General features: G+C 38.4%; 1 protein-coding gene across 6 annotated transcripts in view; it reads left to right on the top strand.

The window, feature by feature from the left end:
- Positions 1 to 18,626, top strand: part of KLF12 (Kruppel like factor 12) — a 472,578-nt gene that overhangs the window by 435,175 nt on the left and 18,777 nt on the right. For all 6 annotated transcript variants that reach the window (XM_023186345.2, XM_023186338.2, XM_023186329.2 and 3 more), the window contains one exon: positions 7,683 to 7,840. In XM_023186345.2, coding sequence (XP_023042113.1) covers positions 7,683 to 7,840 — 158 coding nt within the window. The remainder of the gene's footprint in view (positions 1 to 7,682; positions 7,841 to 18,626) is intronic.

Genomic DNA, 18,626 nt, shown 5'->3' on the forward strand with positions numbered 1-18,626 from the left:
ATATCTGAAATAGATATTTTTTTGTTAGCCAATAGCCCTCTTTCAACTTGTAGTCTAATTTCATCCTAAGAGTTTGATAATAAAGCCAACCATAGCAAACTGTTAATGTTTCATTTTTTTTCTATTTTGATTAAACATTCTGCCTAACAGAGCTAATGATCTTGCTTGCTGAAATATGTTGAAACAGAAAGAATAGAAAGCTTGTAATAGTTTTAAGTTTTTTAACGGTCTAGAAAGTGATGTGGAAAAATACTTGCTGCTGTTATGTTTAAGTAAAATCATGAAATACTGTGAATCCATCCCCAGGGCAGCCCCTGGGCCCCCAAAAGGCTCCTTTGTAAACCATTATCTTTTAATTAGTTTAGTAGGAGACTTTGTTTATTAAAGTAAAACAGTAATTAAATATGCATTTTATACATATTCTGTTCATATGGAAAACTTGCCAAACTCTAGTTTGAATAGATGCTAAGATTGAGCTTTTTGACGCATTTTAGCAAATGTATTTCTCTTGATTCATACATTTTGTGAAAACATTTTTATTGAATCCAAATTAGAACATGATATAATGTCTCAGTCACAGCTTCTAAAAAGGGTAGCAGCTACTAATCTTACAATTTCAATCTGTTCAAAAGTAGTTTACTGTGAAATGCTACAGAGAGGAATGAAAGAGGAACTTGACACCAGTGAATCTGCTCTACCTCAGAATGTAGCTGCAGGGATTTGGTAGTAAATGTATCTAAACAGCGCTTTTTCCCTAATTAATATCATAGGAGAGACATTGACATGGTTTGACAGGCACTAGAGTCTGTTGTAGTATGGAAGATACATAGGACGATTCCTGCCTCTGAGAGCCATCTGCTGGTTAAGGGAAAGCCTACAAAGTAATGCAGATATCTGGCTTGTTCATGTGAATAAAATCTGTTTTACTGAGATTTATGTGAATCCTGATTAGCTGAAAGTCTCATCCACTCTTGCTCTGCTTATGGTCTTGATAATTCATTTCCAGGGTGGTGTTTGATTCACTAACAAGGAAGTCGTTGTACCTACATGTATTTTGTGGCAGAAGTTAATTCAGAATTCTGTAGGTGATGTTCAATGTCTTAATTCAAATAATATTGAACTTTAGAAACAGTACACAATATACTTTGTAAACTGAATGCTCTCATTTCCGTTAAGGTAATTCTATCATGCAACCAACTCAATTCTTTTTGGTCCAATTGTAAATAAAGTGGAATGACAGGGAAGGGACTAATTTTGTGGCATTAATGGTCAAGGAAGATATTATCATATACCACTGCCAAACTCAGCCTTTAAAAAACATTTCCCTTGTAAATATATAGTTTATAACAACTTTAAGAAAATATGTACTGGCTAGGCATAGTGGCTCACACCTATAATCCCAACACTCTGGGAGGCCAAAGTGGGAGGATCACTCGAGGCCAGGAGTTCAAGACAGGCCAGGACAACACAACAAGACCCTTACTCTACCAAAAAAAAAAAAAAAAAAAAATTAACTAGGCATGGTAGCATGCACCTGTAGTCCTAGCTCCCAGGAGGTGAGACAGAAGGATTGTTTGAGCCCAGGAATTTGAGGCTCCAGCTATGATCATACCACTGCACTGCAGCTTGGGCAACAGAATGAGTCCTTATCTCTTTTTTAAAAAAGATGGAAAAGAGAGAAAAGAAAATACTTTATTTGGTAGATTAATAGCAAGTATACTGAATGCCCATCTGACAGTACTTATAAAATGGTTTACCTTTTTACAGTTCTCCAGAGAAAAGTATATGTCTTATCACAGCAGGCTATATTCAGTAACACTTATATGTGTTGTTGTTTTATATAATTGGGTTAAAGGGGAAATTTAAATGCTACAGATATTTTGTTGCTTTTTCCCATTTTATCATATATTGGTTTGTAATACCTGTATCTTCATCTGAATAAGCATAACATTGTAATTAAGATCAAGTTCTGGAATCAGCCACTCGGGTCTGAGTTTTGGTGTAGCCGTAAACTTTGTCTTGGCCTTGGTCTTAACCTCTTTGTGCCTCAGTTTCCTCATCTGTAAAAGAGGGATACAGTGTACAGGGATAGTAGTGTCAAGGTTAAGGCATTTAGGTCAGTGCCTGACACACAGTAAGCATTCTGTAAATACCGCTGTTATCCTCAGCTGTGCCCCTTGGAATTCTGTTGCGCTAGAGTGTGCGAATTTACTAAAGCTCCTTCAATTCCAGTGTTTTCTGCTCTGGTTTTTAAATCTGTGATGTGTATGTCTTCTTTCCAGACTTGAAAGATTGTCCTGGCCTTTTTAATTTTTTTTTTTAACTCCTGTAAAAACTCAATTTCAGTGAAGGACATCTCATCATGCTAAGGTCACACATGACGAATGGTCTTTTATTACCGGCTGATTACAGTTAACCCTAATTTCTTTCATGGCAGCCATGCAGCACCTTCCATTTAAATAGAGCTGTTCTTGGATGTGATTTTTTGAGCCTCTCTGGATTTAATTCTAATTTAACTTGCCATTCCAAGTGGGACTGTTGTGCAACCAAAGTCATGATTCACTCATTTGTTCTCTCTGGATCTAATTATTACAACGTGGTACCAGTGAGGCCCCCTCAGGCGTTCATTCACTACTCTAAATGGTCTAACCTTCTGGGGAAAGAAGTGGGCCTTTAGTTCTTATTCTTTGGGGCTGTACAGATGTATTTAGTATGGAATTTGGGAACACAGTAACAAGTGTTTTACCTCAACCATTTTCATCATACCAAGCTTATTACTAAAGATTATTCGAAGAATGCTCTACTGGTGTATGCAGCAGTTACTTGCACATTCCCATTCTTTAAAATAAGGCCAGTTTTTGAAGCGCAGAAGTCAGGTTGCATGCCTGTGAGGATTCTTCAAGTGCCTTCTGAACAAAGGGCACGTTGCTCAGAAAGCATAGGTAAGGCAGAGTGAAAACACCCAGCTGTTCTATTACCTAACACCCCTTCTTATGGGCAGCCCCCAAGTGAGATGGGGCAAGATAACATTGCCAGGAGTGAGGGTCTTTCCCTCACTTTCTCTAATTTATCAAAATGCCTATTAGGGTCAAAAGAAAGACTTTTGTTATTTCATTCACCAGCATCCTACACATTTATCAGTGGCCTCCCACTGAGAAATTTAATTGTAAGCAATACTTTAGAACACACTGCTCTTGAACTTAGAGGAAATAATTGAGACATTTATATCTATGTATTTTTAAGGGTTACCCAGATTTCCAGATATTCAGTAGCCACTTTGTGTAGCACTGAAAATATGAAACTTGGCCAGGCATGGTGGAACACGTCTGTAATCCGGCACTTGGGGAGACTGAGGCAGAATCACTTGAAGCCAAGGAGTTCAAGATAAGCCTGGGCAACATAACAAAACCCCATCTCTACAAAAAATTAAAAAGTTAGCCAGGCATGGTTGTGTGTACCTATAATCTTGGCTACTTGGGAGACTGAGGGGGAGGATCACTAGAGTCCAGGAGTTCAAGATTACAGTGAGCTATGACTGTGCCACCTAGGCCACCAGTCTAGGTGACAGAGCAAGACCCTGTCTCAAAAAAAAGAAAAAGAAACTCGGGGAAATGAGTGTAGTAGTGTGGAATTGAGTGCTCATTGTCTGACGACTTGGAATCAAAGTATCCTAGTAAGAATTAATTAACCAATTAAGAATTAATAAGTTAATTATAAAATTAAAAATTAGGAATACCAGGCTTAATAATGCATTATTTATTCTCTTTAGCAAACATTTTTTTTTGAATGCCCACAATGTCCTAGGTTCTGGAAATACAAAATTACTTGGTACCAATAACTCAACTGTCACCTTTCCAGCCATGGACTTGGCTCAGACAAACCCCAGTCCACGGTTGTCGTCCACTTGCCGTGCCTGCCGACTGTGGATTTATGCTGGGGATCCCAGCACAACAGCAGCGCTCTAGGAGCTTGGACTGTCCTGTCACCTTCCTGTGTTCTTCATGTTCTTCTGCACTTCTGGTTCGCTGTTACCTCAGCTTCACTTACCTTCCTGCCTTTCCACAAAAAAATAAAATCAGCAGTTCTGAAAGGCATAGCTTAGCTAGGATTCTTTGACATGTGAAGATCTCTCTGCCATTTAGAAAGGGGAACCAAGGAGAAAATCGACCCATTGAATGTCATTTCAAAGACAGCTTTACTGGGTACAACTATTCATTGCATATATCCTTTTTAAAAATGATTGTTATTGTACAAATACCTTTAGGTATTTGTTCTTCATAATGTTCTAAAACATTTCACTTAACTTTTTTTTTGAAACAGGTCTCGCTCTTTCACCCAGATTGGCATGCAGTGGCGTGATCTTGGCTCACTGCAACCTCTACCTCCCCGGCTCAAGCAATCCTCTCACCTCAACCTCCCAAGTAGCTGGGACTACAGGCACATGCCACCACACCCAGCTAATTTTTGTATGTTTTTGTAGAGACAGGGTTTCACCGTGTGTTACCCTGGCTGGTCTTGAACTCCTAAGCTCAAGAGATTTACCTACGTCAGCTTCGCAAAGTGCTGGGATTACAGGCGTGAGCCACCATGCCTGGCTAATTTTTGTGTGTTTTGGTAGAGACAGGGTTTCATCATGCTGCCCAGGCTGGTGTTGAGCTCCTGAGCTAAGCGATCCACCTGCGTCGGCTTCCCTACGTGCTGGGATTACAGGAGTGAGCCACCGCACCTGGCCCACATTTCACTTTAGAATGAGGAAAACCAGGGCTGAGGTCCTATAGACAATCCACCTGTCTTCATTTTGATGTAAATTCAAAACTCACAGTGAAGCAATTTCATGGCCTTCTGTAGCCTTTGTTTTTGTTTCTCTGCCTGCCATATGTTTAAGTGGTTGATGGGCTGTGTTGCAGGATTATTTCATTGGTCCCTAAAGAAACATTCATTATGACTGAATTCTGATTTCAGGGTTTTTTTGGTTGGTTTTTCTTTTTTTTATTTTTTTACTTTTCTCTTTATATACAGATAGCAAGATAAATAGCTAAAATCAATGAAACTCAGCAAAAGCCTCTGTGTGTGTGTTTATGCATAGTTACATTTAGACTTCTATATATTCATGTGTAGAAAATATTACACAAAACAAAGTGTTCTTGTAGACTTTAAGTTATAACTTGCAGAAAACAAATATTCTATCATTTTCTCACTTTTAAAAGATGTTAAACATTGTACAACACTATGAATGACTTCCTTTTTTTCAGGAGAAAAAAGGAAGTGCCAAGATCAATATTTATTTTCATAACTACATATTCCAGAAATGAATTACTGTTGCTCTCTTATCACCACACAGTCTTACTTGTTCATGGGAATCAAACCCAGTGATAAAAATATACCTTGTCAGGAGTAACTACAGCTGTTCTTACATGAGGCAGGCCAGCCACACTATTTTGACTCCTTTCATGGTAGACCCCAATCCCTGCAACTGTGAGTCAATTATGTGGAAAATCACAAATCTACATTGATAAGAAAGCTGAAAAAAGTGGCTTGGCCATGCATAACATATGTTCTTTCGTTCTACTAATGTAGATCTTGCATAAAACTGTTTGAGACACAGGTAGATAAATATTATTTATATTTGACTTAACTAATATAAAGCTTTGTTTGCCTTTATATTAAAGGAGAAGGTGCGCTGAAATCTTAAGACACATGTGTGCAGAAAGAGACTTTCAGAAAAAAATTCACTGGAGCAATATAAAAGTGCAAATTACAAGTAGTCTATATGTCCATCACTTGGGAAATGGCAATGAACATTCACTGGACTCCCACCATATTTCATCTAACCCATAGTCGGCAAACTACAGCTCATGGACAGAATACAGCCCACTGTTGTTTGGTTTGTTTGTTTATTTGTTTTGTAGAGATAGGGTCTCTCCTTCCTGCCCAGGTTGGTCTCAGATTCTTGGACTCAAGCGGTTCTCCTGCCTCAGCTTGCGAAAAGTGCTGGGATCACAGGCTTGAGCCACTGTGCCTGGCCAGCCCACTGTTTCTGTAAACAAAGTTTTATTGGAACATAACCACATTCATTTGTTTATATATAATCTATAGGTGCTTTCATTATACAGTTGTAGAATTGATTAGTTACAACATAAGACTGTGTGGCCCTGGTGTTGAAATAAAATATTTACTATCTAGCCCTTTACAGAAAAAGTTCACTGACCCCTGATCTAAGTTGAAATGTCATCAATTGTGGAATGCCCTGTTACTTTATGTACCACTAATAAAAAAATTACGCCAGTAAAACTACAGTAAGCCATCAGTTGTAAGAAGCATTCTGATTTTAGAGATGGTTAAAATATTAAAAAATAGATCTTAAAATTGGTAAGTTATAAGTATATAGCACTTCAAATAAGTGAATTATGGCATTTATATCAACATGGATGAATCTCAACTGTTAAATGTTGAATAAAAAAAGGAATAAAACAATTTGCAGAATGATTTAAACAGCATGATATTATTCATATGACTTAAAAAACAAAAAAATGAATGTCTGTAAATGCAGGTATGTATAGGTAAACATAATTTAAAAGAATTGGAAAGAGGTAAAGAAAACTCAGGATAGAGGCTTTTCCCTGGAAGGAGGAGAAAGGACTAGGATCATGGTAGAAAACAAGAGGGGAATTGATCTTTATCAGTAATGTTCAACTTTTAAAAGAGGCGATTTACCAATAAAAACTAGTTTTTAAAAGCATCAAAATGTGAACAAGCTGGAAGAAAATATGTCAAAATATTAACTGTAATACATTTTGTAGAGTAGAAATATGAGTGACTGCTTTTTTATTGTATGTCACTGTAATTTTAAAGAACGTCATGGATAACTAAAAAAGATGAGTCATTATTTCTGTCTCAATCGAAAGAGATTAAGATTTTTTAAAGTACATGTTAATCAATTACCTGACATTATAAACTAATCCTGTTTATCTACTGGGGCATTCAGATTAAACAACATGCAAGTCAGGGCCAAATTTCTTAGTTAAAACTTTTTTTATAATGGTGGTACAGCTAATCCTTAAAGCCAATGCATGTTATTCCTCACCACAAAGCAACTCCAACTAGAAAAGTTAAATGTCAGGTGCGTCTCACCAAACAGAAATAACTTGTCATGATTCATGTTACTGATGTCATTTCTTTCAGCCGGACCTCACTTGTTTTGAAGTGTACCTTGTGATTTTACAGGAGTTTCTATGTTGTCACATGCAGTGTGGACCTTCTTGTGACTTATTAAATGTATCATTTTGTCATTCATTTGTCTGTAGCAAGGCTTCTTATAATCTTCTCTATCAGGATATTCAGAAATTCAAAACTGTGAGATGGTAATTTACCCCTACCAGATTGTTTCTTCTGATCATGAGGAAATACTCACCGACTACTGCTTTCATTTACTTTCAGTTTTTATTATTGTCGTTTTAAGCATGTCTTTCTCTCCCTTGGAGTGTTTTGCCAGAAAGAACTCACGCTGCCTGCCTTTCAGGATTCAAAAAGTGAGATCTGCCCAAGAGAGTGGTAGCAAGAACCATGGTCATGTGACCTTGAGTCTGTGAAGCTGTAGTGTCTGAGACAATGTTCCCATGCCACTAGAACCAAAATGGGGTGCTGTGCATCTCACCATGTAACTCCACTTTTTCTTTTTCCAGTTCAATTTCACCATTTAGTATTGAGAGCACAAGACGCCAGAGACGGTCTGAATCCCCAGACTCCAGAAAACGGCGTATCCACAGATGTGATTTTGAGGGATGCAACAAAGTGTACACAAAAAGTTCTCACCTGAAGGCTCACCGGAGGACACATACAGGTACTGCTCTGCAGGGCTTCTCACCTGTGAGCCAGTGGGAGTCCATAAAGCGCTAGCCACTTACCTCAGGAGCCTTTCGTACTCATTCAGCCTGTGTACCTCTCAAATCCGCTTCCCTCCTTCTAGGCGGAATGTATTCTCTCTCTCTTGAGAAAGAGAGAAACTGGAGAAACCAATGAAGTATTTGAGCTTTTAAAATGCTGGGAACACAGTGATCTAGTAGTCTTTCTCAAAATCAGCATCACCACTTAATCATTATATAGTCTACCAGTTTTAAAAAATGTCCACGTGGCACATAAAAGAGGAAACTGAACAAAATTATTCTCTCTTAAAGTTAGTATTTTATCCATTCCTTTAGATCGTGCTTTTTTCTCTCCTCAAAACTCTCTCCCGAATAGCAAATAGGTAAGCAACTGGAAAATAAAAAATGACAGATACGTAGCATTGTGGGAAGTTTTTACAAACATTCAGGCATAACTCCATTTGATTTGCACTGGTATTTTTTTATATAGGGAGAGGAGTTTTAGTATTGACAGTTTACAGAAAAGGAAATTGATACCATAATTGACTCACTGCCTTTGCCACCGTTCCCCTATCCATCTAGGGAATGAACTGATGACTCAGCACTTAGCCCCTGCCCACCCCATCTTCGGCCTTCTGTGTCCCTCTGGCTTCCTGAGCTTCCAGTTCCTCCTGGATGCCTCCAGTGCAGGGCCCTGGCAAAAGACTGAAGACTGGAAGAGGGCACCACAGTTGCACCACCTCTTCTAAGAAGAGTGGTGACTGGACTGTGTGAAGCCCAAAGAGGCCGATAGAGCAGGGAAACTCATGCACACGTTCCCGGTAAAACATGGCCCACAGCAAGTCCAGTCCAGTCCAGTGTCTTTCCTTGACATCATCTGTCACTGACTGGAGGCTTCACCTGTAACAGATTCCCGTCTCAGACATGTGAAAATAACTGTACTCTGTAAACTGCCTCCCAGCTTAGGTATCAAAATAATTGAAATTAGCATCCTTTTCCGTTTATCCCATCTTACCTCTCTGCTCCCTATTCTTTTCCCTTTCCTACTTAATTAGAGACAAGATCTCACTATGTTAGCCAGGCTGGTCTTAAACTCCTGGGCTCAAGTGGTCCTTCCACCTTGGCCTTTTAGAATTCTGGGATTACAGATGTGAGCCACTGTACCCAGCCTCCCTCTTCTACTTATTCTAGATTCCTTCTTCTGTATGATTCTGATCTTCCCAACGAGAGGTTTTTATCTGTTTCTTAGGCTCTACTTTTAAGTCAGTTTCTTTATTACTAAGGCAAAGAATGAGTGTGAAGACATGGAAATTGAATAAGTATATTCCATCCTGGCCGGGTGCAGTGGCTCACGCCTGTAATCCCAGCACTTTGGGAGGCCGAGACGGGTGGATCACGAGGTCAGGAGATCGAGAGCATCCTGGCTAACACAGTGAAACCCCGTCTCTACTAAAATACAAAAAAAATTAGCCGGCCATGGTGGCAGGTGCCTCTAGTCCCAGCTACTCAGGAGGCTGAGGCAGGAGAATGGTGTGAACCCGGGAGGCGGAGCTTGCAGTGAGCCGAGATCACGCCACTGCACTCTAGCCTGGGCGACAGAACGAGACTCCATCTCAAAAAAAAAAAAAAGTATATTCCATCCTACCAGTAGATAGTGAGCACAGATCGTGGCAGGAAGTATGATTAGGCCATATTACTGACTTTATAGGAGCATTTCTGTTTTTTAAAAAATGACTTTCTACAATGATTCATCACATATTTTGAGTTATTCGTATTCTCTGAGCTTTCTGGAATACATATTAGCCTCATTTTCACACAGACACCTCTACTTCTCTTACCCAAGTGATGAACAGCGAAAGAGAGGAAAATTTTTAATCAGGTACTAGGTTAAAGGATTTAACTCCATGGCAGTGTAGGATTGCATCTTACAGATTCTAACATATACCATGAGAGCAGAGGAGACATCATTTATGCATTGTAATTCAAAACAATCTGAACCTTGAATGCTATGCTGAAGCAGAATTCATTAGCTTGGCTATTAATACAGTGAAATCACAGACTCTGAGGGTCAGAATGAACTTTATATGTTACAGTCTAGTGTTTCCTAATTAGGGGAACCCCTTGCGTGTCATATTTCACAGAGAGCGAGTCACTGCTATGCAGTTTTCTGCATACTTACGTGTAGTTTTAAAAATTTGTTCTTAACAACCAGATGGTTGTAGCTGTTATTATCTTTTTTACACTTCTAGCTGACTACTGTTCCCACATTAGTAGTTTGACCAACTCTCCTTAAGTGCCCTGAGTGGCCGCATATTCTTCTGCAACACAATCTGAAGGCAGAGTTCTCTCTTACAATGTCCCGTAGCCTCTTACAGTGCTGTTTAGGTCTTGGAATCTTCTGGTTGAACAGAATGACTCTAATGATAATGCTATAATTTTCACTCATTGGCCCCGGTGTTCCTCTCAACACTGTCATGAACCAACTCACATCTTAATTCTCCAGATCAAACACCTCCAGTTTTCTCAGCCGTGTCTTCATAGGTTCACTCCAGCTGATCATTGTGTCTTTTTAAGTTTTCATACCACAAATTGAGGGAACACATCCTGTGAATGGACTTCTCTTAATACAGGTGTACCTCAGAGATATTGTGGGTTCAGTTCCAGACCACCCCAATGAAGTAAGTATCACAAGAGAGCAAGTCACACAATTTTTTTGTTTCCCTATTACATTTAAAAGTTGTGTTTACACTGTACTCAAGTGTGCAATAGCATTGTCTTAAAAAAGTACATATCTTAATTAAAAAGCACTTTGTTGCTAACAAGTACGAACAGTCATCTGAGCCTTTAGAGTCGTAATCTTTTGACTAGTGGAGGGTCTTGCCTCTGGGTTGATGGCTGCCGACTGATCAGGGTGGTAGTTGCTAAAGGTTGGAGTGGCTGTGGAAATTTCTTAAGACAACAATGAAGTCTGCCACATCAGTGGACTCTTCTTTCATAGAAGATTTTCCTGTAGCATATGATGCTGTTTCATAACATTTTACCCACCATAGAACTTCTTTCTAAATTGCAGTCCATCTTCCGACGCTTCTTTATCAACTAAGTTTATATCATCTTCTAAATCCTTCATTGTCATTTCAACAGTGTTGACAGCGTCTTCACTGGGAATACATTCCATTTCAGGAATCACTTTTTTTGTTCATCCATAAGAAGCAGTTCCTCATTCATTCAAGTTTTATCATGAGATTGCAGGAATTCAGTCACATCTTCAGGCTGCACTTCTAATTCTTTTTTTTTTTTTTTTTTTTTTTTGCTTCAGAGTTTCCCTCTCATTGCCCAGGCTGGAGTACAATGGCGCAATCTCGGCTCACTGCAGCCTCCGCCTCCCAGTTTCAAGCGATTCTCCTGCCTCAGCCTCCCAAGTAGCTGGGATTACAGGCATGTGCCACCACACCTGGCTAATTTTGTATTTTTAGTAGAGACAGAGTTTCTCCATGTTGGTCAGGCTGGTCTCGAACTCCCGACCTCAGGTGATCCACCCGCCTCAGCCTCCCAAAGCTCTGGGATTACAGGCGTGAGCCACTGCACCTGGCTCCACTTCTAATTCTAATTCTCCTGCTGTTTCCACCACATCTGCAATTCCTTCCTCCTTGGAAGCCTTGAATCCCTCAAAGTCATCAATGAGGATTGAATCAACTACTTCCACATTCCTATTCATGTTGATTTTTGACTTATCATGAATCACAGATGTTCATAATGGCATCTAGAATGGTGAATCCTCTCCAGGGCTTTTTAAATTTAATTTGCCCGGATTCACAAGAGGAATCACTAGCTATGGAGCTATAGTCTTATGAAATGTATTTCTTAAATGATGAGACTTAAAAGTCAAAGTGACTTCTTGATCCATGGGCTGAAGAATGCATGTTGTGTTAGCAGGCAGGAAAACAACATCCATCTCCTTGTACATCTCATCAGAGCTCTAGGGTGACCAGGTGCGTTGTCAAGGAGCAGTAATATTTTTCAAGGGAATCTTTTCTTCTGAGCAGTAGGCCTCAACAGTGGGCTTAAAACATTCAGTAAACCATGCTGTAAAATCCAAGCTTTGTTGTTACATTTATACAGCATAAGCAGATTTAGCATTCGATTTAGCATAATTCTTTAAGGACCCTAGGATTTTCAGAATGGTATATGAGCCTTGGCTTCAGCTGAACGTTACTAGCTCCATTAGTCCCTAACAAGAGTCAGTGTGTCCTTTGAAGCTTTAAAGCTAGGCATTGACTTCTCGTCTCTAGCTCGGAAAGTCCTACAAGAAATCTTTCAATAGGAGGGTCTATCATCTACATTGAAAATCTGTAAGTTAGTATGGCTACCTTCATCAGTGATCTTAGCTAGATCTTCTGGATAACTTGCTGCAGCTTCTATACCAGCACTTGCTGCTACAACTTGCACTTATATGTTATGGAGACAGCTTCTGTCCTTAAACCTCATGAAGCAACCTCCACTAGCTTCCAGCTTTCCTTCTGCAGCTTTCTTACCTCTCTCAGCTTTGAAGAATTGAAGAGTTAAGCCCTTGCTCTGGATTAGGCTTTAGCTTTGGGGGATATTGTAACTGGTTTGATCTTCTATCCAGACCACTCAAACTTTCTCCAAATCAGCAATAAAACTGTTTTGCTTTCTTATCATTTGTGTGTTAGCTGGAATAACATTTTAATTTCCTTGTGGAACTTTTCCTTTGCTTTCACAACTTGGCTAACTGGCTCAAGAGGCCTAGCTTCCAGCCCATCTCAGCTTCCGACGTGCCTGACTCGCTAAGCATAATCATTTATAGCTTTTGATTTAAAGTGAAAGATGTATGATGTATGACTTTTGCTTTCACTTGAACACTTAGAGGTTATTGTGGGGTTACTAACTGGCCTGATTTCAATATCGTTGTGTCTCAAGGAATAGGGGGGCTCAAAGAGGGAGTGAGATGGGGTAGCAGCTGGTCAGTAATGAAGTCACAGCACACACAACATTTATCCATTGAGTTCACCGTCTTGGGTACAGTCCATGGAACCCCAAAACAATTACAGTAGAAACATCAGAGGTCACTGATCACAGATCACCACAAAAAATATACTAATAATTTAAAAGTTTGAAATATCGCGACAGTTACCCAAGTGTGACACAAAGATGCAAAGTGAGCTCATGCTGTTGGGAAAATGGCACCGGTAGACTTGCTCGACTAGGATTGCCACAAAACTTTAAATTGTAAACACACACACAGCACACAAACACACACACACACATAATATCTTCAAAATGCAATAAAGTGAAGTGCAAGAAAATAAGATATGCCTGTATATGCAAAAATGGTGTTAAGTTTTTTAGCAGTTTACTCTCTCTACTAGGTTATCTAAATCAAAAACCGCTGACAACTATATCTTGTCTAACCCTTGTACCTATAATAGATTTCTTTTAAACCTAAGCATGCAATGTTTTATGTGGGATTGGAGCCATCCCTTAATGATGGCTTTGCTTGTAAGTAGTGTGTTCCCTATCACTGAAAGTGTTGAGGCACAGGCTGGAAATACAGGACAGAATCATTATTCTGAGGGCTGCACATACTTTTTCAAGTCTAAGAAATAATTATTCTATATTCATTTTCTTGATTTGGGCCCGTTATTCTAATAAATTGAAATGGCTTGAAAGTTCTCCCCACCCACTTTGCTTTTATTATTTTTGCTCTCTGTTTCAGCTTCTTCATCTGTGCCAGGTAATTGATGATGTATTGAATGGGATGCGTTCAAGGAAAAAACCTAAGACATGATCCGAGAGGCCTCCATTCAGATAGGTCTTAGTTCTTTAAACAGTAGCCAAAATTCACCTAGCTCTCCTGTTTCCAGCTCACATTTCTCTGCCTCACAGTTACATCTAAATGTTCAAGTGAAATACCTGCCCAAAACCAAGATATGTCAAATCCATTCATCCACTTAGCAGAGAGATAGTTACTATGTGCAGGCATGGCTTCCTTGAACTATTATCAGTCAAATAACATTATTTTAAAAAAGAAAGAAAGTGAAATTGTTGATTTTCTGTAACTAGTTCAGAATGAGCCCATCCTGACTTCTGATTTATAATTATGTATAAGATTTTATAACAGCGTTCAAAATGAAATCAAAACTAGTTCTCTAGGGAATCAGGTTGGTTTGCATGCTCTTAGTAAATATCTTCTTAGCCTTACCTTTGCTTCAGGCATATTGAGTAAGTTACTTGTGTGTGACCAACACAATTAATTTGGAGTTTGGGATTACAACAGTTGACTTACGAGAGCCATGCACACTATGGGAGGGGAGTAAGTATCAGTGAGAAACTTCCTTTGAGAAAGTTAATTTTGCCTTTAATGCTTGATCTTTTTGTACCATATAAGTACCTAATCAGTCATCTTTTTATTTACAACTTAGTAAGTTAAACATATTTGTAGGTATTTGAAGGAGGAACATTTTCTAGATATTAGCAAAGAATTTAGAGTAGTAAAAGAAATGCTGAGGAGTGCCTTTCTAAATTAAAAATAAGTATATTTTCATGAATGTACAGTTTAGATAATAACATGAAGATGTGACCAAGTATTTTTTAATGACCTGCTTGTGCTTAATCATTTAAGGCATGTTAAAAAGGAAAAACTGTATCTCAGCCGTCACATACACATTATTGTCATCAGGTTAATTATATCCACTGTTTCAATTGTGGGTCTCTGTGCGTGAAGCAGTTTACAGAGTATTTTTTTAAATATTCATATTCAAAAATAAATATTAGTACTTAAATGAGTATGCACTGCCATTTAAATTAATATGGTCATTTAAATATGTGCTGTACAAAACAATTATGCACTATGGATTCCCTCACATTAAGAATTCTATTGCTTATTTTGCATTTGAATTTTAGAAGAAAATAATTTTGTGAATTTGGTTTTGCTATTTAGAATTCTCACTATTTTCTAAAAAATAAATGATCTAGTAATTTCTACAATGCAGTACAAACAAGTAACATTCAGGCATCAGTGATCCCTACAGCCACTAGATGGTGCACCAGAACCAGATGTTGGGTCTAGTCTAGCAGAGGGTCTGAAAAGAAGAAACTAGAACTCTCACGGCATATATGACATGACATTAAAATGGAACAATGACACTGACATTATCAGTGTTCTGCAGAATATTACAATTTAATGATGAAGGTTTAAAAAGGCAAAATAAAGATAAAATCAGATTTTTTTGCAGAGGAATTGCAATATGTAAAAATAGTCTGTTTCAAATGAATCTGGAAATATTTTCTATGCCCGATTGACATACTGTTCTCTAATAAATTTATGAGGCCCTGTAAGTAATCCCGTAGAATACTCATTTTAATTCATATGAAAACCAGATACCTATGACCTTAAAAATTAGTAAACTTAAGGTAGTCACATTTCTTAGAATTATTCATATCTGAATTTTGTACATAAAGGAAGTTTATTCATATAGACACTTAAAAATATTAAGCAATTATGATTTAACGGTTTCCAGAGTATGTTCTTCCCAACCTTTATGAAACCACACATTATTTCATAATTTTTCTCTTGATGAATGAAGCCTCTGTAATTAATATCAAATACTATAACATATTTATCCCATTAATTCTATTTGATTATATATTTGGAATGCACGTACACATATGTACACACGCCCTCCACACAGTGATCCTAAATGATTGCAGATTCTGTCCTTTCTCACTTTCTTACTTGTCTCATCATTTCTTGCTGCTATTCCTGTATTTCTCGCTTCTAATTTGAATCTTCATCTTCATTTACTGGATGAGATTCTGAAGTGGTTTGAGGATATTCCTACAAAGAAAATCAGGGGCTTTGTGACAGCTGTGCATCCTGGTGGCCTTTTGTTCGCAGGTGCTTGTGGTTGCTAGATCTTAACTTCAGATGAGTGAGTGCTGCTGTTCATGACTTCACATCTGTATTCATTAATTAAATAACTCATTCCACATAAAGCTCCATTTCAGACCCCCCCCCCCCCCCATCTAGGTTCCTTGTTAGATAAAGCATAGGGCTTAGTGATGCCAAGATAATAAATCCTTTAAGAGCACACTGACATTTTTCAAGGAAAAATCCTCTCTCTATAAGTTGTTTGTAAGTCCTGATCAAATAGCTCGTGAATATGAGCTATATTGGTAACTGCTGAGATGTACGAAAATATAATAGAAATATCACCAAATTTGAAGTCCAGAGACAAAAGTTTCAATCTGTCTTTGGCCCCTAACTGACTGGTGAACTTAGACAAACTACTTGTGTGAATTATTCTCAGGTTTTCTTTTTTACCTTTGAACACAAACATAGCTCTTCTGGTGCCTTACATATTCTCATCACATGTCTCCCTGGAAAGGAGCAAGATTAGGGCATGTGAACACGGGCAGGTATTAGGAAAACAGTAGAGCTGGGATTGAAACTCTGGTTTCTCTCAAGCCTATGCTTGTCCTTACATCTGGTCTCAGACTAGTTTGCTGATAACCTACAAGCCTTCTCTCTTCACTGGAACCATGCTCCTGTGCATGTCTACCCAGCAGTACCTCCCTGTTCAGCATCGACCCTTCAGGGATGGTAAAGTAATGAGAGAGCACGAGACTGTAATCTGTTTTTAAGGCTTTAATTAACATAGACTGGTCTCTCTCCGTAATCTACTGAAATTTTGTTAGAAGCTAGTGAGAAGATGTGGGCCAAAAGCATTAATCATTAAATAAAATTAAATAGACTGCTCTTGAGTGCTTGTTTGGCACACAGCTCTTTGAATGTAATGGGTGTCACGTACAAATGAAGACAGCAAAGAGTCCTAAATCTGGTGGGAGAGACGGCCTCATTCACACATAACCAGCATGTAAAATAATACGTAATAGGAAAGCCCTGAGTGAGCTCTATGCCCGTTGCTACAGCAGCACTGAAGGGGTCATTCGTCCTGACTGGGGGGGATGCAGCAAGCATCACCTGCCTATGCAGGCAAGCATGTTTCAGTGCCACCTCCAACAAGGAAAACAAAAAATTTGGATTGGTAACAAAATGTTTTGCAGGTGTAGCCCTTATTTTCGTTAATGGGGAAGGGAGTCATTTTAACTTATCATGGAGAGTTACTGTTTAGAGACACATGCTTAAGATTTACAGTGATTGGAATGTAGGCAACCATTCTGTACATAGTTGATCAAATTTTGTTTTAGAAGTTTTACCTTATTTTTATTTAAAAAATAAGTTGATCTTTTTTCCTATATTTAGAAAAGACTTCCAAACCTATCAATTATTATTTTTATTTGAAAAAATAAGTTGATCTTTTTTCCTATGTTTAGAAAAGACTTCTAAACCTATCCATTATTGCCTCATTTAAATAAATAAATTACTAAATGAGTTGTGTTTCGTAATTCTGTTTATGTTAGCACATAAATTATCAATGACGGTACAAAGTTAACTATGCCATGGGATTTTTTGGGTTTTTTTTTTTTTCTGAGATGGAGTCTCGCTCTGTCGCCAAGCTGGAGGAGTACAGTGGCGTGATCTCGGCTTACTGCAACCTCCGCCTCCTGGGTTCAAGCAATTCTCCTGCCTCAGCCTGCCAAGTGGACTACAGCTGCTTGCCAGGACGCCCAGCTAATTTTTGTATTTTTAGTAGAGATGGGGTTTCACCATGTTGGACAGGATGGTCTCGATCTCATGACTTCGTGATTCACCTGCCTTGGCCTCCCAAAGTGCTGGGATTTCAGGCGTGAGCCACCACACTTGGCCTCCATGGGATCTTTACAGTGTCTTCGTGACATTATTCTCCTTCCTTTTCTTCTGGCTTTATTTTATCCATACATCCATCAAAGCTGGGTTATATAAAAGGTATGAAATATAGTATCTTCAGTCTTTCTACTTTGTCTCGTTCTGCCTAAGAATAACTGGATTTGAGTGTTGGTCATTGTATCCTTAATGGTAAAATTAACTGCTACTAATATAAAATTTGTGGTTTTAATGGAATTATTAAAGACAATAAGAAATTGTATTTTGATAGAATATAGATTCATCATTAAAGAATATGTAAAAATAAGGTTGGGCACATTGGCTTACACCTGTAATCCCAGCACTTTGGGAGGCTGAGGTGGGAGGATCACCTGAGGTCAGGACTTCTAGAACAGCCTGGCCAACATAGCAAAACCCATCTCTACTAAAATTACAAAAATTATCTGGGCCTGGTGGCATGCCCCTGTAGTACCAGCTACTCGGAAGTCTGAGGCAAGAGACTCACTTCAACCTGGGAGGCAGAGGTTGCAGTGAGCTGAGATCATTCCACTGCGCTCCAGCCTAGGTGACAGAGCAAGCAAGACTCCCATCTCAAAAATAAATAATTAAATAAATAAATAAATAAATAAAATGTTGATTCATAATGCTCGTGATAATTCAATTAAAAATCTCCATAACCAAGAATAATAGAATGGTAAGAAATATATTTAAAATGTTAAAATAATGCTCATTTGAGCAACAAAATACAAGGCTCAGTCACGTTACTAATTTTAGAGGTTTAAAACAAAATATTTGTTTGCAGACTAGAACTGCAAGTGGCGCTAGTATTAAATGATACCTCACAAATATATTTTTCTTTTCAAAAGTATGTATTCTAATTCATTAGACAAGAAAACATTATAGAATAGATAGAATGTAAACAGTATATTCTCTTTGTCTCACAAAAATAGATTACTCTTTTGTTGACTCTCCTATGTTCT

Source organism: Piliocolobus tephrosceles, chromosome X (assembly GCF_002776525.5).
Source record: "Piliocolobus tephrosceles isolate RC106 chromosome X, ASM277652v3, whole genome shotgun sequence".
NCBI classification, from domain to species: domain Eukaryota; kingdom Metazoa; phylum Chordata; class Mammalia; order Primates; family Cercopithecidae; genus Piliocolobus; species Piliocolobus tephrosceles.